This window comes from Podarcis gaigeae (genome assembly GCF_964106915.1).
Source record: "Podarcis gaigeae genome assembly, chromosome: 4".
Taxonomy (NCBI): Eukaryota; Metazoa; Chordata; class Lepidosauria; order Squamata; family Lacertidae; genus Podarcis; species Podarcis gaigeae.
In genome coordinates, this window is record NC_139677.1 from 9,810,242 (window position 1) to 9,835,975 (window position 25,734).

The window sequence follows — 25,734 nt, forward strand, 5'->3', positions numbered from 1 at the left end:
TCACATGAAAATTAGAGACTAGGACCCTGAAATTACCTGCCTTTCTCGTGTCAGATCTTCATTTCATGTTTGAAAAGCAGAGGAAGGGGCACACCAGCCTTTATGGAAAACAACTTAATTACATGGATCTGGGCAGTTCCTCCTTCCCCGGCTCTAAAACTTTCTGCAGAAAACTGCTGATGGCGGCACTGCATTTGAATTGTAGGACAGAACAAAGCCTGAGCTGAGAAAGGGCCTCATTAAGTTCACACTGAAAAAAATGTGGGAGTGATCTAGAAATTGGGGTGGAGGATGATTTTCGGGGACTTATTTGCCTCATGAGAAAAAAGAATTTATTGGAGAGGGGGAGCTGCAAAAAGTACCCACGGTGCAGAAGTCACTCTTGACAACCATTCCAGATGAAGACAGCTCTAACTAACTATGTGGCATAATGGAAGCTTTAGCCTCATTCTGAATTAGCTATGTGGCACCGTCGCCTCAAATTTGGATGGGCTACATTGGATTGTAAGGGACGCGGGTGGCGCTGTGGTCGAAACCACAGAGCTAGGGCTTGCTGATCGGAAGGTTGGCAGTTCGAATCCCCGTGATGGGGTGAGCTCCTGTTGCTCAGTCCCAGCTCCTGCCAACCTAGCAGTTCGGAAGCACACCCAAAAGTGCAAGTAGATAAATAGGTACCGCTGCGGCGGGAAGGTAAACGGCGTTTCCGTGCGCTGCTCTGGTTACGCCAGAAGTGGCTTAGTCATGCTGGCCACATGACCTGGAAAAACTGTCTGCGGACAAATGCTGGCTCCCTCGGCCAGCATGATCACCGCAATCCCAACAGATTATCCATAAAGGAATCTGCCCTCGACAGAAAAAAAACAACCCCAACCTGTTGTCCATCTTGGCTTAAATAATCAAAACAAAAAAATACAAAAAAGTAATAGATGGATCTTCTAGTCTACATTATATTGCAACCCAGCCAAACATATGGTATTAAACACAGACAGAATCCAGAGCAAAAGACCCTGACAACAATTTCCTGGGTCAACTGAATGAAAATGGTGTAAAACTTGAGGGGAATAAAGCACTGAGTTCTTGTTTTCATTAGATCAGGCCTTGTCCATAACAGAGAGTCATACAACTAACATGTACATAGGAAAAACTCCCTTAGAACTACACGACCAATCCAATGACATCCCACTTTGGCAACGTTCACACCACTCTACTTGGAGCAACACCTCTGGCTGTCCCCATTTTGGCTAGTTGACTTTAACTATAAGATTAACCCTTAAACTACAAACTGAATGATCCCTGCTGTTGCCCTTCCAACAACCTGAACATTTATAGTTGCTTAATCCTCTCCCATGGAGCTTAGCCCTGGCTGGGCAGTTCCCAGAATCCACCACATCTTCAAGGGTTTAATTTTCGGAGCAACCCGAGACAAGATGTCTTTGTCTTCTATTTTGTATTTCTGATTTTTCAATTTGTTTCCTATCGTTGTCCTTTGCCCTTAGAACTTTTTGTGTACTCCTGGGAGCGAAAAACTCCACGTGCTATTGTAATGCAAAACATGAAAGCTTTTCTGTAAACAAATGAGAAAAGCAAGAACGTTCCACTTTGAAAGTACAACTACAAGACAGCAAAGTTATGATTAAACCATTCTACAGGGGATTCATTACAAAATCTCATTTCTGGTAAATTTGACAATATTTCCAGAAGATTTTAGAGAGGCAAAACAAACAAACAAAGATCTCTGAACATTACACAGGAAGAAAAGCTATATTACCCTTTAAGCTATTGCAGGGATATTAGCTGGGAGGCAGAGTACAGTCTGTGTGAGACGTGCAACAAGCCCATCTAACAGCAAGAAACCCATAAAGTCGATCAGGTCTGGGGGAAATGTACCGCGAGAAAGGAGGGAAGAAACCACACTGGAATCAGCCTCCGATATGCAACGGTGGCAGCGCAGGCCAAGTCAGAAACCTCAGAACACACATTTTCAAAGATGCACAATTAATCCTGGAAACTAAAAGAAGCAATATGCTAAAAGGCTTTTTACACAGTCCCAGCAAGGAGAAGAAAGAACCAAAGGGCAGGAGGAGGGAGTCAGATGAGGTCATACCATGCGCTAGAAGTTCTCTCCTGTTCTACAAACAAAAGCGAGACTCTTGCTGCAGGCAGGTGCACTTGAATGGCAGATGAACCGGCTGGATCAGGCCCATGGCCCTTCTCATCCTGCATCCTCACAGCGGCCAAGGAGATGCTCTTGATAAGCCTGCAGGCTGGACTTCTGCTGAAGGCTTCCTTGTCATGGTGATCAGCCTTACCCTGAGTGAGATCTAGCTCAGTGTTGTCTTTTTTAATATTTTTTTTTATTAGTTTTACCTAAAGATTATACATACATAAAAGAAACAGAAAGAAGGTTCTCTTAGATCGTCAGATCTCCCTCCATTTCTAAATTTTATCCCTGCATCTTTTACTGTAATCTATAATCATACTATCCCAAATTCACTTTGCTTTACAAGTGTCATTGTATTCCTGCCAACGATGTCAACTGTTTTCAGTTGTCTCTCAAATACCGTATTTTTCGCCCCATAGGACGCACCGGCCCATAGGACGCACCTAGTTTTTTGGGGGGAGAGAAATAAAGGGAAAAAAATTATCCCCCCCCAGGTGCAGGGCTGGGGCGAGGGAAGCCCGAGCTTCCCCCGACCCCAGCCCCCAGAACAGGCTGCTATCCGCAAGCCGTGGGAGAGCTGCGCGAAGTCACGCAGCTCTCCCACAGCTAGCGGAGGACTGTGCGAAACCCGAAGCTTGGGGCGTGCTGAGCTCAGCGCGACCCAAGCTTCCAGGTGCCGGCAAGCTCTCCGCTAGCCGTGGGAGAGCTGCGTCTCCCACGGCTAGCGGATAGCTTCCTGAAGCCTGAGAGCGAGAGGGGTCGGTGCGCACCGATGCCTCTCGCTCTCCAGGCTTGAGCGAAAGCCTACATTTGCCCCATAGGACGCACAGACATTTCCCCTTCATTTTCGGAGAGGAAAAAGTGCGTCCTATAGGGCGAAAAATGCGGTATATTAAAATGTTATTCCAGTCTTTCACAAATCCTTGGTCTTCCTGGTTTCCAATATTTCCCCATCAGCCTCGCCATTTCTGCATATTCCATCAGCCTCCCTTTTCTGGTCGGTGCTTCTTCTTCTTTCCATCTCTGGGCTAAGAGTATCCTTGCTGCTGTCATTGCATAGATAAACAGACTTTTCTTTTGGTAGTTCCGCACCTATAATTCCTAACAAAAAAGCCTCTGTTTTTTTTTTGGACAAAAGTTATCTTAAACATTTTTTTCAATTCATTGTATATCATTTTCCAGAATGCTTTTACCACCCCACATGACCACCACATATGGTAAACAGTATCTTCTTTCTTTTTCTCTCTATTGTCTAGCAGCGGTTCTCAACCTGTGGGTCCACAGATGTTGTTGGACTACAACTCCCATCATCCTTGAGCTCTGGCCTTGCTAGCTAGGGGTGATGGGAGTTGTAGTTCAACAACATCTGGGGACTCACAGGCTGAGAAAGGCTGAGGGACTGGCAGTGGGGTTTTAGGCAAGGTATCTCTCCCAACCCTGCCTGGAAATGAGAACATGCTGGAGATGCTCTGCCACTGAGGGATCATCTTTTTAGGCTGAGACTGCCACTCTAAAGCTGCTTACTAGAGAGTAAACTAGTGTGGCCACTTAGGCACAGCCAGAAAAAGAGGCCACAGAATTGCATAAACTTATTTGCAATGTAGGGACGCAGGTGGCACTGTGGTCTAAACCACTGAGCCTTGGGCTTGGTGATCAGAAGGTTGGCGGTTCGAATCCCCGTGACGGGGTGAGCTCCCATTGCTCGGTCCCTGCTTCTGCCAACGTAGCAGTTTGAAAGCACGTCAAAGTGCAAGTAGATAAATAGATACCGCTCCGGCGGGAAGATAAATGGCGTTTCGGTGCGCTGCTCTGGTTCACCAGAAGCGGCTTAGTCATGCTGGCCACATGACCCGGAAGCTGTACACCGGCTCCCTCGGCCAGTAAAGCGAGATGAGCACTGCAACCCCAGAGTTGTCTGCAACTGGACCTAATGGTCAGGGGTCCCTTTACCTTTACCTATTTGCAATGTACAGGCAACCCTGTTTTGCCCGGAGGTTGTGTTCCAGGTCATCGTGTGTGACAACGGAGTGGCACACATTTCCGGGTTGGCTACTTCCAGGTTGTTGCAGTCGTGCATCAATTGGACAGACATAAATTAGTCATTGCCTGCATGAATCGATGTTTAGAAACCATATCCTACAACTTAAAGAGAAATTCAATGCAGCTCATTGCATTTGTCTGCCATGCAGGTGCTACTAACTGTTGTTGAGCAACTGGCCCCAGACCAGACAGCCCTTCGAAGAGATGACACAGTTAAACAGAGGATTGGCCTCACTAAAGTGTGACACTCGGCCATCCGTAGGAAGGCTCACTGAACACAGATGGGACTCAACTATACAGCTGCAAATAAAACGTTTTAAGCGTGTTTTAAGTGCAATATACAACGTGACACTAGATGGCGATGGTGAGCCTTATGGAAAATTAAATGTGATTGTGCCCTTGGCAAGAAGTTGTATCAGTGCCTCCTTTAGGGGGGAAAAAATCCCTTTTCTGCAATAACCATATAAGAAATTACAGTAGTACCTCGGGTTAAGAACTTAATTTGTTCCGGAGGTCTGTTCTTAACCTGAAACTCTTCTTAACCTGAGGTACCACTCTTCTTAACCTGAGGTACCACTTTTCTTAACTCTTCTTAACCTGAGGTACCACTTTAGCTAATGGGGCCTCCCGCTGCTGCCGCATCGCCACTGCACGATTCCTGTTCTCATCCTGAGGTAAAGTTCTTAACCCAAGGTACTATTTCTGGGTTAGCGGAGTCTGTAACCTGAAGCGTATGTAACCTGAGGTACCACGGTACTTCATTTTACATGACCCAAGTACTCAAAGGATCCAGGGTGAGGGTGAGCTGAGGAAAAAAATTGCATGCTGCAGTTTGAACAGCACAGGAAGATTTTCCATCATTTGATTGTGCTGCAACATACATGCCAGATTCTGATAGGTGTTTTTTGCACTCCCCCCTGGGCCTGGTGGGGGCTGGCTTTCCCAAACCCTAAGGAGTGTCCTGCTATATTGAGGGGCTTCTGATTTCTGGAACATTCTTCCAGCCTTGCCTCCAGGCGGCTTCATACGTTACCAGGAAGAGGCAACAGAAGAACTGCAAGGGATGAGACGCTCACACCATTTCCGTTGCACAAACACAGATGACCTTTCTTCGTCTCCCAATGTGCTGCGTGCTGAAACACAGGTGTCACCCGAAGACAGAGCGTTTTGTTTTATCTTTTATTTTAGGAACATAGGAAGCTCCTTGACATCACAACACACACTGAGGGATCTAAGCTTCCGGTGGGCTTTCCCCAAGTTGATGTCACAACAGGGTCTCATTCCCTAGGATCCTGCCTTCTTTTCAGCGATGAGAAACTCTTCAGTGTTTTCCCCCTCCCTTTTTAAAAATGCTTTTAATGGTTATAAATACAACAAGGTAAGATTTAGGAAAGCAAACAAACATTTTGAACTCTGCTTCTCTTTTAACCTAGTAACAAAACACAAACGCGAGTGCACTTCACAACAGCCTTTCATCCGCAGCACATCAAAGGAGGCTACACAAAACGGGAAAATTACCCTGAAGAAACTGGCTGCAGGCTGAGAGACGCAGCATATTAAAATGTTCCGAGAGTGCTTTAAAGGGGCAGCAAGTGAGTGCTCATTCACACAAAGCGCCAGGCGTTTGCTAACATATTCATGAAGGTGCAGTAAAAATAACTCAAGGCTCAAGAATATTTAACATGAGGGCTGAGAGCAGCGAGGTTGTAAGGAGGTGGAGGAACATTTCTTACTTATACTCACAGGACATAGTTCTTTTTCCTTCGTGTGCTGATGACTTGTATTCCTGATGTTAAAGAGCAAATCTCATAATGGTTTGGAGCCCCAGTACTTACAGAAGTGCCTCCGCCAGCACCACCAACCTGTCCCTTGAGATCTGAGGCCACCAATAAGTCCAGCTTGTAGGCTGGCAACTCATGAAAGGGGAAAAAGAGTTCACACCATGGGATGGACTGGCTATGCTAGCTTCCTGCCAGAGGGGGCGCTGTTGCTTACCAGGAAGGAGAGGGTTGAGGTGGCAGAGAGGTTGGCGCAGTGCAAATACTGATATGCTTGCTACCTTACCTGACTCCCTCCTAGGTGGGAATGGGGTAAATCTGTCAATTTTGATTTCTCTCAGTCTCATTTTCCTTCTCTTCAGTTATCCACATTTCTACATCAGTTGTGAATTTGGGTTTTTTAAAAAGCCCTCATTAAAAATCCAGCAGCGTTTTAATGCGAATTTCTTCAAATAGACATAGTCTTGCATGCAATTTTGATACATTTTTGCAAAGCAATTTCCCCTTAATGGTAAAGGTAAAGGGACCCCTGACCATTAGGTCCAGTCGTGGCTAACTCGGGGGTTGCGGCGCTCAGCTCGCTTTACTGGCCAAGGGAGCTTCCAGGTCATGTGGCCAGCAGGACTAAGCTGCTTCTGGCAAACCAGAGCAGTGCACGGAAACGCCGTTTACCTTCCCGCTGGAGTCATACCTATTTATCTACTTGCACTTTGGCGTGCTTTCGAACTGCTAGGTTGGCAGGAGCTGGGACCAAGCAACAGGAGCTCACCCTGTCACGGGGATTCGAACCGCTAATCTTCTGATCGGCAAGTCCTAGGCTCTGTGGTTTAACCCAAAGCGCCACCCGCGTCCCTTAATTTTCCCTTACGTATATGCAAAATATATGCAATTTTCACTGTGAATTTTTTGACACGCACTTTAGCACAGTGAATGCATTTTTGTGCATATCACCTGGCTGGAAAACGTCATTTAGAAATTTGCAGAAGTGAGGATTTTGAAGGATAGCTGCGTTTCCGTTCTCGCATTGTTTCAGAAAGTGCAGATTCCGGAGAGCATCTAGAAATGCAAACTGAGTCCCTGTGGTGCCCTTGCAGAACTCAGCAGGATGATGGGGACAAAACTAGAATTGCTTGGCTCCACCTTCCATTGGCTCTGGATCTGCCCACGCCTGACCTCCCTGACCTCCGATCTACCAGCTCCAATGACCACCAGCCACTACTGCCCAGAACTGCACTAACTGGGACAGTCTCTTCCCCTGCCCTGCCCCATTTCATTCCCCGCCCCCAATATAACATCATGCATAGAGAAGCAACTAGCTCACCTGTGGTATTACATGATGCCCCACACATGCTGTGTGTGTGCATTTCTCCTGCACAATGTGAATGGTAGCATGGCCCAATGGAGCTATGAAATATGAACCAGATGATACAGGTGTATGTGGAAACTTTAGTGGAGTGGCAGTTTAGCCCTTCTGTAAAGTTTTTTTTTTAATTCCAGAGGGGCAGTGGGGTTTGTAAGCAGCAGTGCTCAGTGCTTTGCAAAGCAAATACCTGCACGGCAAGCATATGTCTGTTTTATAAGAGTTTAATTGTCGTCGTTATTTACCTTCCTACCATGTTCTCTGTCGTCAGTGCCATGCCTGAAGCCGTGTCGGACATACTGAAATACCAATAAAACCCACAACAATAAACCGTTTTCAAATTCTAACAACAGCAATTAAAACCGCAGCCATAAAAGTAGCCATAAAAGCCATCCAGAAGTTGGAACATGAAACCAGATCAAATCACCTTGAGCCAGCACTGAAGCTGTTTCCCGAAGAACTGAGTTTTAACCAGCAACGCTGGAACTTAACTCGCGTGCAAAAGCACCGAGGGCAACATCCCAGTGTCCTTCCTTTTGTGGAATCTGGGACTTGGGCAGTGGAATCAGGGCTCCAGCTCCAGATCTGTGCAGGTCCCACATGGGACCTGACAGTTTTAGCTGGCTATAGTGGTGGCACGGTAAGTAGCACTGGCTGGCTGGGTTTAGCCACCCATTTAATTTCCCATCATGCCCCAGAATGGTGCTACATCAGGGACAGTACAGGAAATTAAGAGAGTGCCTAAATATAACTCCACGATTCTATCATTCTGTTAAGCCACAACGCTTCTCTACAGGGGCGCCATCTAGGGGACCCTGGGAGGCCAAGCCCCTCAATTTTCTTTTTAAAATTATTTTTAAATTGGTTTTCCATAATTTTACACAATTTAACGTTAACCATTTCAAACATTAAAAGAAAAGGTTCATTCAAACCTTCGGACCTCCTCCCCTCCCTCCGTGGGTTCCATATTTAAAATAAAGTATTCTGCATCTTTTACCCTTATTACCTATTATATATCCATAGTTACCCTAGTTGATTCCACATTACAAGTGTCATATCCCTGCCAAAGGTTTAAACTGTTTACAGTGGTCTTTTAAATTTACTCCAGTCTTTTAGGAATACTTGATCTTCCTGGTTTCTGATCTTCCCCGTCAGTTTCGCCATCTCTGCGTACTCCATCAGTTTAGTCTGCCATTCTTCTCTGATCAGTCCATCCTTCCATCTCTGGGCTAGCAGCATTCTCGCTGCCGTCGTTGTGTACATAAAAAGTCTTTTGTTTTCTTTTGGTAACTCTTCACCTATTATACAAGCCCCCCCAATTTTCAAGGAGGGGGCTGGGTCCCCTCAATATTCTGTGGTCTGTGGCGGGTCCCTTTGGGGCTTCCCGCAGCCACAGGGGCTACCTGCAACTATGACAGGCCCCATTGGGCCTCCCCATGGCTGTAGTGGGCCTTGTCGGGCCTCTTCACATGTGGACATCGCCCCACCCAGTTGGGCGGAACCCAATGAGCATGCTCCCCTGTCAGGGTTTCCATGGAACCACATGGGAACTGAGTTTCAGAGAAAGTGAAAGTGAACATCGCCAAAGCCCTGCTACTTGCCCCCCATCATTCCTCTGTGTCCAACCAGTCCCTGACGTCAGGGCGGCACTAACAGGGAAGGCCATCAGTTCAAAGTATTGCAGAGTTTCAGATGTTCAGGCATTTGGATAGCTACGCAGACAGAGTGGGGACTTTCCTCTACCACTTATTTGGTAGTGATCCTAGCAGAAAATAACAAAATAATAATAATAATAATGGATAATTTCATGGAATGTACGCCTGACTAAAACAAATAAATGCCAGCCATGCTGTGAAAAGCAATTCAGAGTACTGTAGTGATTAAATCTGTAATTATAGTAATCATTAAGAACGACAATGTTTTCAGAAGGGGTTTTTCCCCCTGCCAAGGTGCTTCAGGCATTAAAGCAAAAAATCATTATAAAGAGCATAGCAATAAAAAAAAGAAAAGAAAGATTTTACCTGGCAGTCTCCTGAAGTGGAAAATACTGTAAACAGCCCTTAGTTTCATGAGCGTGAATTTTGAGGTACAAGGATTCCACTGTGATGCTCGCATGAGGTGAGAAGGCAGAACATACCTGAGCATTAAGCATGAATGTTGTTTAGAACAAATTAGTGCATTTGAAAACAAGCTGGCTATAGGTGAAGCCACGGTTCTATTTGAGCCTTATGTTCTGAAATGCCCTGCTATCAAGCCAATCATACAGACGAGAAACTAATCTCCAGAGAGAGACAGAAGCAGAAAGATAGAGAGACAGAGAGAGAAAGAAAGAGAACACCTATAGCTTCCAGAATGCCCTCTCAAGGGCCATAAAATTGTGCCCTATTTTAATTTTGTTTAGAACTTCTGGTGTAAATGCAGAATGAAGTTTTCTTAAATTCACCCATGGGCTGAATATATCTGGTTATGGTCCACCCCTCTTGACTTGCAGAACCAAGCTAGCTTTGACATTCATTGTGTGTGATGTTTAAATAGCCAGAGTGTAGTGGGGGCGAGGAGATGAAATGGATCATGGCCATGGTGTGCAAGGGAGGGGATGAACACCACCCCACTCCCCCCCCCAAACATCAGCCCCCTCCTCCAAAGCTTCTGTTAGCCCTTCCTCCAGGGGCTACTAGCAGATTAACTCTGATCTTCTCATGGGTGGCCATCTCAATTCTGTTTCCACACCTCCTGTGGCTACTTACTTACACAAAATGGCCAATCCTCTTGATCCTGGTCCCTGGCCCTGGGCTTTACCCTGGAGACTGAGGAGGCTTAAACCCTGAAACCTCAGGTCAACTCCCAGACCTGGTGGTCATAATCATGACCCGCTGAACTGGCTTGATGTATCTATTTTGTTGCAGGTGGGCATTCATAGTCCCACCTGGGTTATGGGGACAAGCACTTGATTAGGGTCTACTTTATTAAACATGGAAATGCCTGGAGCTATTGGGTTTGCAAAAACCCAACCTGCAAAAGCCTAATGCCTCAAGTTGACAGCTGTATGATTTGCACAGAGTAAGGGCCACCAGCAGCCTTAGGGCCAGATCAAGCCCCCAACGTTTTTCTGTCGGTGGTCCTGCCAAATTTTCATCACATTTGCTCAGATTAAGAATGTAAGAATAGCCTGTGGCCCGTCTAGTCCAAGCAGGACTAGAGCACAGCAGTGCTTTCTCCACCTGTGAATCCAGCCACAATAGAAAACTCATCTTAAATTGCTTATCTTTGGCTGGAACATCGTCCTACTCCTGGCATGTATGCAGTTCCCAGCTATCCAACTGTATGTGTTAGCACTGTTGATTCAAGTGGAAAAATGTGCTTGAGGTTTTGAAGCTAGATTGGTAGACAACAAAAGAGGACTTCACAAGTAGAGGTCAAGATGACTCAAATTCAGACCAGCGAAGATGAGCTGAGGAGTTAGTGAATTAAGTGGGCTTTCTTGGATGCAGCCATCCGAGATCAGGATAAACAAACTCTTCCAGAATCCCCAGAAGACCTTTGAAATGTTTTCAACCAGTTTAGATGCTAAGCCTCCCACATTCAAAAATTAAGACTTTACATTGCTACTCGGGAGGTCTGTCAGCAGAGCACATGAGGAGAACCCAGTAGCGCAGGTGGAGGAATGTAAGCAATTTCTCCACCAAAACAGTTAATGGACCCCCCGGGTACAAACATTTCTAAACTTTCCCTTTCCCACATTTTTTTTCTAAAAAAACCTGAAAGCGATATAATGTTGAAAATGTTTGAATGCTTGATTTTTCAGTTTACACATTGCTGGCTCAAATTTTAAACGGACTGATACTTTGATTAACTTGGTGCTTTCAGACTTGTAGGCACATACACACTAGAGCATTAAGAACCACTTTTGCATGCGTTCAGTAGGCATTCATTCTTGTGGATGGGCTTTCATCCCCATCAGAAATCCGATAGGCACTCATAGAAGACTACCACAGGACCACCTATGATAGGGGTGAGAAGCATGTCACCACCCAGATATTCTGAGACCTAAACTTTTATCAGCCCCAACTGGAATGGGCAATGGTCAGAGCTGAAGGGAGCCCAATGGCATCCAGAGTTCATGGTCTGTTGTGATGCCCATCACTGAAGTGTATTGATGTCCCAAGCAAGGGAGGTCAGTTAGTTCCCAGGACCCCAAGAAGCAGGTAGGCAGGACAGTGGGGTGAGGCAAGGGTCAGCACCTTGGAGTGAGATCAGGTTGTGGGTTCAGAACCATGGATAGTAGTGCTACAGCCATAGCCAAGTTATCTCAGCGAGGTCCTGGAGCAACTGGCTGAATTGAAAAGTCTGAGACTTCCTTTGGTGATGCCTCTTGGCAAGCTAGAAAGGGTTGATGCCGTCTTCTGCAGCTATTTCCTACTTTGAGCTCAGGGAATCTCTTCTCAAGGCTCTCTCTTTAGTTTTCATGTGCCATGAATGCACACATCATTATTATAGACATCTGAAGGTTTATTATGTCATGCTTAAAAAGGTAAAGGGACCCCTGACCATTAGGTCCAGTCGTGGACGACTCTGGGGTTGTGGTGCTCATCTCGCTTTATTGGCCGAGGGAGCTGGCATACAGCTTTTGGGTCATGTGGCTAGCATGACTAAGCTGCTTCTGATGAACCAGAGCAGTGCACGGAAATGCCATTTACCTTCCCGCTGGAGTGGTACCTATTTATCTACTTGCACTTCGTGCTTTCGAACGATTCTGGGATTGCGGTGCTCATCTCGCTTTACTGGCCGAGGGAGCCAATGTTTGTCTGCAGACAGTTTTTCTGGGTCATGTGGCCAGCATGACTAAGCCGCTTCTGGCGAACCAGAGCAGCGCACGGAAACGCCGTTCACCTTCCCGCCAGAGTGGTACCTATTTATCTACTTGCACTTTGACGTGCTTTCGAACTGCTAGGTTGGCAGGAGCAGGGACTGAGCAAACCACCGACCTTCTGATCAAACCACCGACCTTCTGATCAGCAAGCCCTAGGCTCTGGTTTAACCCGCAGCACCACCCGTGTCCCTATGTCATGCTTAATAGATGCTTAATATTTGCATTAGATTAGTCCCAATGCCAAAGAAATCACTCTTCTTCTTAAAAAATTCTGTCAATTGTTAGGAGCATAAGAAGAAGAGGAGGAGTTTGGATTTGATATCCCGCCTTTCACTCCCCTTCAGGAGTCTCAAAGCAGCTAACATTCTCCTTTCCCCTCCTCCCCCACAACAAACACTCTGTGAGGTGAGTGGGGCTGAGAGACTTCAGAGAAGTGTGACTAGCCCAAGGTCACGCAGCAGCTGCATGTGGAGGAGCGGAGACTCGAACCCGGTTCCCCAGATTACAAGACTACCGCTCTTAACCACTACACCACACTGGCTCTCTAAGATAGGATGCTATCTTAGACCAGTGGTCCATCTACTTCACTATTATCTACATTGACTATCAGTGACTCCCCATGCCTTCATACAAGGAGTCTCTCTAAGCTCTACCTGAATATAAAACAAGTGCTGTACCACTGAGCTACATCCTGTTTCCTTCTTCCTGTGACTGTTTGAATCTTGTGATTTTATTCTTCATCATTATGCCCTATATCTTCATCTTTGAAACATTTCTTTTTTTCAAATGTTTTTAGATGATTTACATTTTTTCAGATGTTTTTTAGTCATTTTTAAATGACTAATGTTTGCACGTACTTTTGGAAAGTGTGAAGGTCTCTTACCCAATTTAATCCTGAAACCATCCGGCGCATGAAAACGTACAGATCCACACGTTCTCTTTTTTTGAGAGCAATTGTATGCTTTGAAGAAAAAAATGGTCACAGGTCAATGTCTACACTGGCGCAGCAAACTGATTAGGGCAGCTGCATCAAATCTGGCAAACTCCCTGCTTTATGATGTTGACTTTTGCAGGGCTCACTGTGAAGCTCATGATGTGTAATCATACAAAGCTCAATTGATTTGCGTTCAAAGAGGACACACTGTATGTGGTGGGTGCCGTAAAAAACAACAACCAAGAACTCATGAAAACGTCAAGGGCAAAAGCGGTAGAAGCAGCTCTGGATGCAAATCACAGGGTTTTATGAAATCAGCGTAGAGGTAAGGGATATGATCAACTGCGACACTTTCTTCCCATCCTTTTCAATAGGGGTTAATGGGATGAAGACTTTTTCAGTGGTGGCCCCACACTTAAGGAATGCCTGCTCCAGATAACCTGAAACCTAAGCTGTGGTCTTTTAGGCATCAGTTGAAGACCTCCATGTTCTCCCATGCCTTTTAACTACAATCTGTTCAGCAGGTCAGTTTTCGCACCACATTTTGTGCTGACCTGCTGGATTTAGTTCTAGCTGTTTTTTTAAATGCTGATTTTAGTGATGGGCAGGATTTCTGCCAGGCTTTCTGCTTTGTGACCCATGTTTTTGCCTTAAGAGTGTTTTTGAACATGTATTTTGCAACTTATTGCCTGCGTCAACCACCCAGAGAACGTAGTTGGGTGGACAGCAAATGGATGCCATAATTAAATGTGTGTCAAAAAGTAAACACGGCCCACCCCTAATTCTCCACTGCAAATGCCCCTCCCCTCCCTCCACTGGCCTTGGTTTGGCAAACTGTCAATGAAACGGCAACTTAATGAGCAGACAAATGGGTAGCAAAAAAGGAGGTGCCCTACTTCAGGCAGAACCGTGAATGGGAGGAGAAGGCTGGATGAAGTTTGGAATCAAGGAAGGTCAGGAGGCTGTGGCTCAGAGGCAGAGCACTTGTCCTGCATGCCAAAAGGTCCCAGGATCAGTCCCCAGCATCTCTGGGTACCTGGATCCTGCCCCAAACCCTGGAGAGCCTCTGCCAGTCCATGCCACCAGTCTTGAACTAGATGGACCAATGTCCCGACTCAGTCTAAAAGGCAGCTTCCGGTGTTTCTTTTTCTCTGGAGAGAGAGTGTCATTTGGGCTCCACTTCAGGCGGCAAAATGTCTGAGGTCAGCAGTTGGGTAATGTGCAGCTCTGCCCTGATAAGAGGATAGGTGGAGATAGGGGAGGCTTATTATATTTGTGCCAACACATGCTCTTGTGGCAACAGCTAAGCTTTCACTGGCAAAAGCAATAAACGTTACAAGGGGAAATGCTTTATGCTGATAAAAGACCAAGCAGATGACAAGTTACAAAAGCCCCCTCTTGAGATAACCTTGAGACGCACCTGTACATAAAGATTAAACAGCAACCTGTGTGTGGAGATTTATAGCGCTTATCGAGGGCCCTGGTTTCACTATTTACATTTGCAAAACTCAACTTTATTATTGGTTTCTCTCTGTTAATATTTTGTATGGAAACCAGCGTGTGCAATAAAAAAAAAAAGTCATCTCAGAAACGAAGTTTTATTTATTCAAGTTTTACAAAGGCATTTTATGGAATGGTGAATTCTCTCTCTCTGTCTCTGTGTGTGTTTGTGTATCCACACATGCACACAAATTTACACTAGACCAGCTTGTGGTACATCAGAAGCAGAGAGCATCGGCCTCGTTTGGTGCCTGCCTGAGACTGTAGTGAAGTATTCATGCGCTTGGCAGGCCAGAAGGATGTGTTCAGCATGCCAGGTTCTCTCTCTCGCTTTTATTATTATTATTAATATAAAACCCAAAATACAGACAAACATACAAGGAAGCATAATCAAAACAAGAAAACATAGGTTCAGCACAGAGGTAACATTTCCCAAATAAATAAAGAGCAGTTAATGAGGAAAAATAAAAGCAGCAAAACATATAATGAAAGCTAAATTTCACAATTTGGTGGGGAAAGAGTTTGGCAATATCTGAATGTGACATGTAAAAAACAAAATGCCACCAAACAGCATAGATCTTCTGGGACTTCCTTACACTTACAGACATGCAATCCGTGAGTTATTTTTTCTGCAATAGCCAGAGCCCACATATTCTTATAGCACAATGGGAGGGTTAAGACCTCTATTATTTTCCATTTTGGGGCCGAAAAAGGTCTTGCTGCAGCATACACATTGGAAGTTCTTTAGACTGGAAAAATGCTGTTTGGTTATCCCACAAGTTCAAAAGAGCACCTTGTGGGGAGGCTTGAATGGCGGTGTTTAAATTCTTAAAATGTTTATTCAAAAACATCAGTTCAAAATTTGGATGCCAGAGGGCATCCCCACTGTAAGTGGGAAAATGTTCCCCTGCTATCACAACCAAGCCAATAATCCTCTGGGATATTTGATGGCATAAGAGAAAACTGCACACTAGTGTGGCGTCACCTAGGCAGAACTTCCCTGAGCTAAGATTTATAGAGCTCAGATGCCCATCTTGCATTTCACATGGAATCATCTAGTTCCAACTGTAGTTTCTTCTCCCAGGTAAGTTCAAGCCCTTCTAATGGGTCCACAGAAATATCAAGAAGTTCCCTATAAAGAAAAGATACCACTCCTCTGCCTGGGTGACCCAGATTTAATCAAATTCCTTCAAATTTAGTAAGGGGTCCAGTCGCTTGTGCCTTAAGGATCGGCCAATAAAGGTTGGAACTGACAAATATGCAACCAATTAAGCCTTGGATCTCCTAAAGCTAACCTGATTTGTTGAAAGGAAGGAAGGAAGGAAGGAAGGAAGGAAGGAAGGAAGGAAGGAAGGAAGGAAGGAGAGAGAACATGCAAGGTGTATTTAAGTGTTCATGCTAAGGATGTGAGCTCATCCTCTGCTAAGGAATGAAATAAATGACTCAAATTGTGCACCTTTGCCAATACGCAACACCAGTCTCAGTGTTGCACCAGATCAGGTTTGGTGTTCCTACACACAGTGTGCATGGAAGGCATTTGAGCCACATACAATGTTACATCTGAGCTGAAAGACTCGCATACAGAGCCTGTGGCAGCATCCACAACAGTAGAATACCAGACTGTGCAGTTTGGTAAAGAAGGGCCTGCAGTCCACAGCAAGGGATTCAGCTACACAGAAAATAGGAGGTACCATAGATAGGAAACAGGGCCAAGAAGGTGCTAAAGGTGCCACTGAGCCAAGATGTGACTCCAGGATTTAACCCAGAGGTTGATAAAGTTCTGGGGCAGGATTAGGGTTTTCCTAACTTTCTGGGTGAGCTTGCAGCTTTTTGGGGGGCTAAATTCAGCCACAGGCTCCCAGTTGCCAGTTGTTACTCCAGCAGTGGCGTAGCGTGGGTTGTCAGCACCCGGGGCAAGGCAAGTAATTTGCGCCCCCTAACCCGTGGATTTTAGTAGGGGCAGAGAGCTGCGAGTGCGAGCGCGCGCCCCCCCAGATGTTGCACCCGGTGCGGCCGGCCCCCCCTGCACCCCCCACGCTACGCCACTGTACTCCAGGGATAGTTGAGCTCTGTTCCTGCTCCATTTAACTTAAAAACCAAACAAAAAGCAACACAACTCTGGCATGCTCCTTGTCCTGGACTCTTCACGTTGGATATGAAATGAGAACAACACGAAGGAGAAGACAATTTCACCATTGTTTAATCAAATGGAAGACGTAACTTTCCAGACCCAAGCAACATGTCAAGTGGGTGTCTCGTGTGGGTGTTCATTGGAGAGCTCAGACTTAGTGGGAGGAGATGGCGTTTGGACTTCCAGTACTGTTGGGAAAACAGAAATATTAACTCCAGACAGCAGCCTGAAATGGAACAATTAACGTATTGTCAAAAAGGCAATAAAGCATCCTCAATATAAGGGAGCTGTGGGACCGTATCACTTTCGAATATATTAGCAATCTAGCCAGGAAGAATCCCATTACAATCTGCATATGCCTTAGCTTGACGGATGCTTTTGATAAACCCCAAAAGCTTTGCAGCTCAAAAGCTCTGGTTTTTGTTAGAGCAATAATTATCCCAATTAAAAGTAACAGATGGCGAGGGAAGAGGGGAAGGAAACCACACGGACAAATGGAGTTTGCCTGTGACAACGCAACGCTGGGCAATGCTCAATGTTTTGGCTTCCTTGACAAAGTCACCCTTAAGAGTAGGGTTAGCTTTTTCACACACATGCTGCTGCCTGGGTGGTATTTTCTTGGACTGGTCTTAATACACTGCAAAGGGCAAATTAAACCATGCATATATAAAGGAGCAAATACTCGTTTTTCTCACTAAGAGAGAGGTCAGGCATAGGAAGGGCTCGTTCAGACATGTAGACGCATTGCTGCATTTGTCAGCACATCAGTTTGATGACTAGCAGTTGAGTACCCAAACTTGCTCCTTTGATGGCAACATCAGGGATAAAAGTTGACATCAGGCATACAGTGGTATCTCTGGTTACGAACTTAATTCGTTCTGGAGGTCCATTCTTGACCTGAAACCGTTCTTAACCTGAGGTACCACTTTAGCTAATGGGGTCTCCCACTGCTGCTGTGCAATTTCTGTTCTCATCCTGAGGTAAAGTTCTTAACCCGAGGTACGACTTCTGGGTTAGCGGAGTCTGTAACCCAAAGTGTTTGTAACCCAAGGTGCTTGTAACCCGAGGTACCACTGTATAGTGGTACCTCAGGTTAAGTACTTAATTCGTTCTGGAGGTCCGTTCTTAACCTGAAACTGTTCTTAACCTGAAGCACTTTAGCTAATGGGGCCTCCTGCTGCTGCCGCGCCGCCGGAGCCCAATTTCTGTTCTTATCCTGAAGCAAAGTTCTTGACCTGAAGCACTATTCCTGGGTTAGCGGAGTGTGTAACCTGAAGCGTATGCAACCCGAGGTACCACTGTTTATGGGAGATAATGTTTGGTGCTTCACATATTAGAACAGAAGAGCTCTGCTGGATGAGACAAAAGACTTACCAGCATCTTGTAAACCCACAGTGGACAAGCAGATTCCTATGGCAAGCACATGCAGTCATGCGCTTTCTACATGTGCATGAAATACCTCTCCTATTGCCTTTGCCAAGACATTGCTCCATGAACTACATCCCTTGTATACTGCCGCTTTAAAAGAAACACCACACTCCTGGTTGATTAAGCTCTGGTTTCGAATCACACTCACCTACACAAATCAAACCTCTCCTACGCATCTGTTAAATGGCACAGAGAATGGCTTGAGGGCACATGACACAGTTCTACCGCTGTCGTGAAGCAGTCTTCAGACTGGTCCTGTAGTCTGTCTGGATAGGAGACGCCTGGGGCTATATATAAGCTGCTCTGAATTCCTTGGAAGAAATGTGGAAAAGAAGGACTGCCTCATCCATTGAGAGCCATCGCATGATCAAGTGATGATTTTACTTCTGTGAAACAGGCATAATAGATTAAACCCACAGAGAGCCCATTCTGACGGCATGACATTTTTATTCTGCCCTTCAGGTATTTGCCACCCAAGGTGGTTTGCAGGATGCAGCTTACACACTGGGCTGCAAATTATCAGCAATAAGCCACTGAGTTAGGCACATGCATTAAAATTGCTTTTATAATCACTCTGATAATGACGACAACAGGGAGATTAAACAGGATCACGGGCTGGCCAATCTTGGGCATACAGCCATGTATGCAGGCAGCTTTGAAAAATCTGGTTGGCATTCACATCTCGTACCTTTCAAGAAGAAATTTGCTTTGCTGCACACATAATTTGTATACATTTTGTTGAACGGGATTTATGTACCACGTAATCATCAGAACCTCTAACAACACAAAACATTCACTTAAAAATACCAACAAAATCAAACTTTAAAAACCAGTTGATCTAAGGTTTCTCAAAATATAAGTAAAATCAGCAGGGCTTCTTTAAAAATAAATAAAAGAAAAGTGCGTGTTAAAATTAAATGTCTAGGCTTGCCTAAACAAAAATGTTTTTAACCAGGTATCAAAAGCAATACAGTAAAGGCACCTGCTTAAAGTTTTTATTTTGTTTGAAATATTTACCTCTGATCCTTGCAGAAGGAATTCTTGGAACAGTCGATGTGCTACCATCATTTCTGTATATACCCCAGCATGCCTTGGGGTATTTGCAGCTTCCTGTGCGGATTCAGGGACACAGAGTCAGACCATTGGCCCATCTAGCTCAACCACCACTCCCAGGGACTTAGGCAGGATTCCCTCCCAGCCCTCCCTAGAGATACCAGGGATTGAACATGGAGCCTTCTGCATTCAAACCAGATGCTGTACCAGAGCTGGGGCCGTCCCTAAGATAGATTAAGAGTGTGCCTCTTTCATAAGGTGAAAGTGCAACGCAGTGGAAGAAGACTCCTTGACCATGTGCTTTATCTTCCCATCCCATTGCTGTTCCTTCTTCTCAGATACTAGATTGTCAATTCTGCTTATGCTGTGGAGTTGCACCATGTGCACTGATGATGTTATAAGGCAGGGGTCAGCAAACTTACAGTGTTTCCGGTGCCGATTGCACAGAGGGCCGGAGAGCGTGTGCCCATACGCGTGTGCACATGCTATTTCCGGTGCACTTCTGGGTCGGAGGAGCACTGGAAATAGCTTGTGCGCATGTGCACAGGCCTTCTCCGCCCCGGAAATAACGCTTGTGCATGTGCACAAGCTATTTCTGGTGCTCATCTGACCCGGAAGTGTGGGTGGCAGCAGAGGGTGGCGGGGGTCACCGTGGGCTGGATAAACGAGTCCCTCAGGCCTTATCCGGCCTGCAGGCCTTAGTTTGGGGACCCGTTGTAAGGTATAAACATGGAATAGCAAAATTCATTATAGGTGGACAATAGCTGGGTATATTCACTAAAGGGAGAGAACAAAGAGTGGGGAAAACACCACTGTCCCCCTAAAGTGTGGAGTTTTTCTACTGCTAGGTGGTTCATTCAGATCTTGTGTAGTTTACCTGCAAACAGTAATGCCAGTGGAATTTATCAGAATTCAGGAGAAATAAGCAAGGCATTGAGGAATGCCCCTGCACTTACATGACTCCTTACCTAAACAGTCGAAAGTTGCCGGAGGCTCTATAAGGGTCTAGCGGTCAGTGATGAGACAGGCGCCAGGCTGAGCGGCCGAGTGTCAGCTAGGAAGCGTCAGATCAGATAAGTGTGATCCATCTTCTGATCAGCGTGGAGACATTTTCCAGAAAGAAGGCACCACCAAGACTGCAGTTGCGGAGGAGAAAGCTGTTCTTTCATGCAGGGCTTTCCCATTCTGCCCTTGTAAATCTGATGAATAGAGCTGTGTAGAATACCCTTGAAAATGGTCTCCCTCAGCAACCTCCCCCCCCCCCCCAGTATCTTCTCCGTCTTTCAGTCTCCAGTGCGCTTCTTGGGGTGGAAGATATTCACCAACATCCATTCTGGAAGACGCAAAGAGCGAGTCCACACATAAACTATGGCTTGGCATTTACAAGCTTCAGCTGGTGGTCCTGTTAAACCTCTATTTGGACAGGATGACCTGTCTTCTGTTGTCTATGCTCTGGCAACCCCTAGGTTAGATTACTGCAATGTATTATATGTGGGGCTGCCTTTGGAGATGGTTTGGAAACTGTAGCTAGCACAGAATTTGGTGGTCAGGTTGCTCACTGGGGCAAGACAGTTTGAGTATATAACAACCAATTCTGACCCAACTGTACTGGCTACCAATTAGTTTCCCGACCCAATTCAAAGTGCTGGTTTTGATCTATGAAGCCTTATGTGGCTTAGGAACCCACTACTTCCAGAACTGCCTCTCCCCAACCTGAACCCTGGGATCATCATCTGAAGCCCTTCTTTGTGTGCCTCCTCCATGAGAGCTCCAGAGGGCAGCAACATGAGAATGGGCCTTTTCAGTGGTGGGTCCCTGCTTGTAGAACGCTCTCCCCAGGAAGGCTCACCTGGCACCATCATTACATATATTTAGGTGCCAGGCTAAAACATTTCTCTTCTGGCACGTCTTTGGTTTTTAATTATCTGTAGCCTTTTTTGGTGGGTGGGTTGTTTTAACTCTACCTTTTAAAAATACAAGTGTGTTTTAGATGTTTTCTATGTTCTGTTTTATGCTGGCTTTAATGTAAATGTTGTTGTGGTTATTGCTGGTTTGTGTCTGTGGAGTGTTTTCATGCACAACATTGGAACCAGGTCCGTCTATATGTTTGAGATGCCCATCAGCAGATTGTTCTCTGTGGGGCTGCTTCCTACCATCTGTGGATCTCACATTACGGACATAGCGTTTATATTTCCCACAATGCCCCTGATGTAACGTTGCTCTGTGTCACTGTGCAAGGCCTAAATGGCTGTCCACAGTGGAGGTTTCCAGTTCACTTTTCCACAGCGTTTCAGAGCATTGTTACATCAGTGGAATTGCAAGAATTTAAATGGTAGTTCAAAGACTGGGCCACTTGGAGCAGTGGGCTCAGGGCACCAGGGAGTCAAGAGTCACAGCAATAGATTTTCGGCCTAATAGAAACTGTCTCCCTTTTATATCTACTCTCAGTGCGTAACAATGATGTACAATCTCCATAACCCCCAAGATCCAAAACCACACACACTTATTTCTTCAAAGAAGAAAATCTATTTTAAAAAACCCCAAAAGAACTCCACCCTATTTGTGGTAAAGGTTTTGTGACAAAAACTTCCATATCGAGTAAGTCCAGAGCAATCCAGAGTAATAATAAGGGGTTGGGGTGGGGGTTGTTCCATACAAAATGCTTTATTTATCCTTCATGCCTCCACTCAGATATTTATACCAATGCATACATTTAAAGGTTTAAACTCTATTTCAATTCACAGCTCAATTCATAGGAAAGTTGAATACATAAAAGCAATGCACCAACAGAAATATGTCTGAGACAACATTAAAAACGTTAACACTTGTTCATGAAGTAATTGTCCTCTGATGGGGTTTCTTTAGGGGGAACTCCCTTCACAATGATCATCGGGCGAACGGAACAAGAAAAAGAAACCACCCTTTTACAGTAAAGAAGAGGAAAAGCTCTGAGTATATTTACAATACATACACTATACATAAATACAAGAACAACACATACATAATCATTAACCAACTGATAACATAGGCGTTGCTTAACCGCTATGTAGCATATTAAACGCACAGGAAGAAAACTACTGGGAAAGTAAATGCCTTTAAATAAAAAGAAAGAGAAAAAAACATGTTTGCACTTAAAACCATTTGAAACGTAATGAAGAAAAAAATTAAGGAACTAGCACTGGTGTACTTAATACTTTGAGGTGTATGGATACTCGGCTCACTGGCTAATGGCTGCCGTATTCGATCAGGAAAGAGAACTGAATATGCTCTACTGCTACACCGTGGGATGAAGCTACCCTTCTAGTTTGCAGAGAGGGCATGAACGCTAAGATATTGCTTCACGAGGATCCGCCATTCGTTAACAACCTGCCCTCTTCCCCTCATCCTCAAAGCACCAGTTGACCTCCCCTTTCAACAGGAACCAGCAAACACAAATGGACCAGCATTTGAACGATTCTTTAGACCAGATAATACATCTAAAGCATATGTGGGGAAACAATGAATGGCGAATCCCCTTGTCCCTGGCCATCGGTCATGCTTGTTGGGGCTGATGGGACAGCAACATATGGCCGGCCAAAGATTCCCCACACGTGCTTTTGGCCTGTCATTGGTAATACCATTTGCCTCCCCTCCTCATGGTAGCAAGCAGCAGAGAAGCCTTAAAGGGATGTTTTGGATAGTATTCCTATTTTAAAGAGAGGAGCAGCAGAATAATAATTCAGTTATACCACGCAGGGATAATGTCAAAAGGCGGGCCTGCACAACTTGTGACCCGCTATCTACGTCTTGACCTCTGTGCTTAACTTCCCTGTCCCATTTTTGAGGTCTCATGCAGGCAGCAAAAAACAAGCATGGAATGGGGTCTGGTAGGCTGTGTTCAGACTGATGGGCCTGTTACAGGGCTTGTGGACTCGTTTCCAAGCCAGTGGAAGGTCAAGGATTGTTAACTTAGATTTATGGACAAGTAAGATGTCCCTTTCACAAGCTTTTTTTTCTCCTGGTCACAATCTGCTTTGTCTTCCCGTACATTTCAATAATGACTGGGGAAGGGAACTTCCCGGGCAATATTCCTCCAAGTAAGTATACGTACTTATATTTCTGAATTGCCTCCACTGCTGATTCCTCCAGGAAAGGGGAAGTGCTATTGTATACTGAGAGAAAAGTGAAGAAAACTGAGGGCTACAAGTGATTCAGTCTCTTTGCTTGTGTTCATTTACTCCCCCTCTCTGATTAACCCTCGTTCGTGCAAACAAATCAGAGGCTGAAATTAATTAAGGGGTGATCATTAAACGCTTTGCATGGCAAATATAAATTAAACAATGAGTCGAATATATTTTAAAAATGGGTGTTTTTAAAGCCTGCGTTGATCATGTGCTGTAAGACTAAAGTATAAATCAGGGATTGTTGAAAATTATTTCAGTACCTCTCAAAGTTGTCAAGTGAGCATTCTATTACCTTCTTGCTAGTTCTAAGACAAAACCCAGTTCTTTAAAAATTGAAAAGCCCTGGCGACCCACTCGCTGTGACATTTATTGCCGTTCTAGGGTTATTTCTGAAATGTTAGAAAAAGGGTATTGTTCAGCGAGTTAAAAGGGAGGCATTAAGTCTCACGACTTTTAATCAAAAGAGCCTGAGCAGCTTGATGATCCTGCATCAACTTACTGAGTAGTAAGGAAAATCTGACTGCACGTCAGCTGCCAATGTGGTATAAAATATGTGGCTGGACATGAAGTAGAAAAAAATTACGGACTTCATTTTAGCAGTGACGTCCATGGTTGCAATTATTAGGTAAAAGGTAAAGGTAAAGGTACCCCTGCCCGTACGGGCCAGTCTTGACAGACTCGGGGGTTGTGCGCCCATCTCACTTAAGAGGCCAGGGGCCAGCGCTGTCCGGAGACACTTCCGGGTCACGTGGCCAGCGTGACATCGCTGCTCTGGCGAGCCAGAGCTGCACACGGAAACGCCGTTTACCTTCCCGCTGGTAAGCGGTCCCTATTTATTTACTTGCACCCGGAGGTGCTTTCGAACTGCTAGGTTGGCAGGCGCTGGGACCGAGCAGCGGGAGCGCACCCCGCCGCAGGGATTCGAACCGCCGACCTTTCGATCGGCAAGTCCTAGGCGCTGAGGCTTTAACCCACAGCGCCACCTGCGTCCCACTGGAATTATTAGGCAACACTCCAAAAACTATTGGTGGCAGGATTTGGGAAAGAATACAGTTGAAATGCTATACATCTACAACAGATTGACTAGATGCTACCATGGAACTTTTTCTAAGTCACTTGTAAATTTATTTCCTCCTCCTGGGCAATGGGAAATCCCATCGACATTGGACAGAATAGGTAAATTGAAAACTGAAGAGAGTAGACAAATGGCACTTTGTGATTCGCTGTGTTGCATTCGCATGAACCCAGTGTAACTTCCCTGCCCGCCCCCCCATTGAAACCAGAATTGTATAACAATTCAATTACAGTTTATTGCTATGTAAAAAGAATAGGGAACACCCCCATCTTCCCTAATGTTCACAGACAGGCACTTTTCAAATTGTTTCACCTCTGGAGATTTATTTGTAGAGATTCTTGCAAAAAAGTATCTGATCATTATAATATTCTTACTTTGGACATTGACCTGTTAAGGATTTTCTGTGGTAGGCAATGGACTGGGTTCACACCTTCCCCCCAGCACCCAAATGCCTCGGGCTTGGGATTGTCTGCAAATTGATATATGTCCTTCTTCTTTTTTTATGAAGGATGAATAATGAGACCCGGGGATGCCCTAGGATGCTTGCTTAAGTGTGCAAACCGACTCAGAATCTTTTTAGATCTACAAATATATCTGAAAGGTTAAATTCTGCTGGAATCAGGTAAGAATGACTGCCATTTTTCGCGGGGCAGAGGCATTCTTCTGAAGAGTTTACAGGAGGAAAACCAGAAGAATAACAATTAATGAAAAGTCCACCATATTAAACAATAAAAATAATGCCTTCTTGTATGCGAGATCTTCACCCTGCCACCAGCAGGGAGCTGATCACAAAATAGGGGCCGTTATTTCGCAGGAAATCCAAGTCTCACGTTAATTGGCCCTAGAGGCCACATCACACATTACTACTTCTGCTTTCCAGGCTAGAAAAATAGGCTCCTCTATATAGTGTATTAATTGCAGGGAGAGTATCTCTCTCTCTTTCTGGCCAGGTTATGGGCACTAGAAGCCATCATGTGCATTGGCTTCCGAACAGGCGTCACCAGAGTGAAGACATCCATATTTGGCCACCCTGTAAACAGACTGCTTCTGTTACTCCACTTAACTGAAAGTAGTAAGATGTGAAGTGCCGTCTGCCTGAAAGTCTAGATTATTCATTTTCCCTGCTAAAAGCTTAAATGGTTACTATTGGGAAGAATAATCAGAAAATCCTGCAGATGAAGGCCAAGTTCCAAAGAACGACATTAGGTATATCCAAGGGCTTGTACAGTATTTTTTTTTAA

The 25,734-nt window shown here is 45.1% G+C and overlaps 1 protein-coding gene and 1 long non-coding RNA gene across 2 annotated transcripts in view; both read left to right on the top strand.

The window, feature by feature from the left end:
• Window positions 1-14,888, top strand: part of KLF5 (KLF transcription factor 5) — a 189,483-nt gene extending 174,595 nt beyond the window's left edge. Inside the window, exon 4 of the mRNA XM_083737842.1 lies at window positions 14,872-14,888. Coding sequence (XP_083593968.1) covers window positions 14,872-14,873 — 2 coding nt within the window. The 3' untranslated portion in view covers window positions 14,874-14,888. The remainder of the gene's footprint in view (window positions 1-14,871) is intronic.
• Window positions 14,889-21,857: 6,969 nt separating this feature from the next.
• LOC310844099 lies at window positions 21,858-25,729 on the top strand. The gene is made up of 2 exons (XR_014563927.1): window positions 21,858-24,043; window positions 24,425-25,729. It is a non-coding gene; the product is annotated as an uncharacterized lncRNA (long non-coding RNA).
• Window positions 25,730-25,734: the final 5 nt, after the last annotated feature.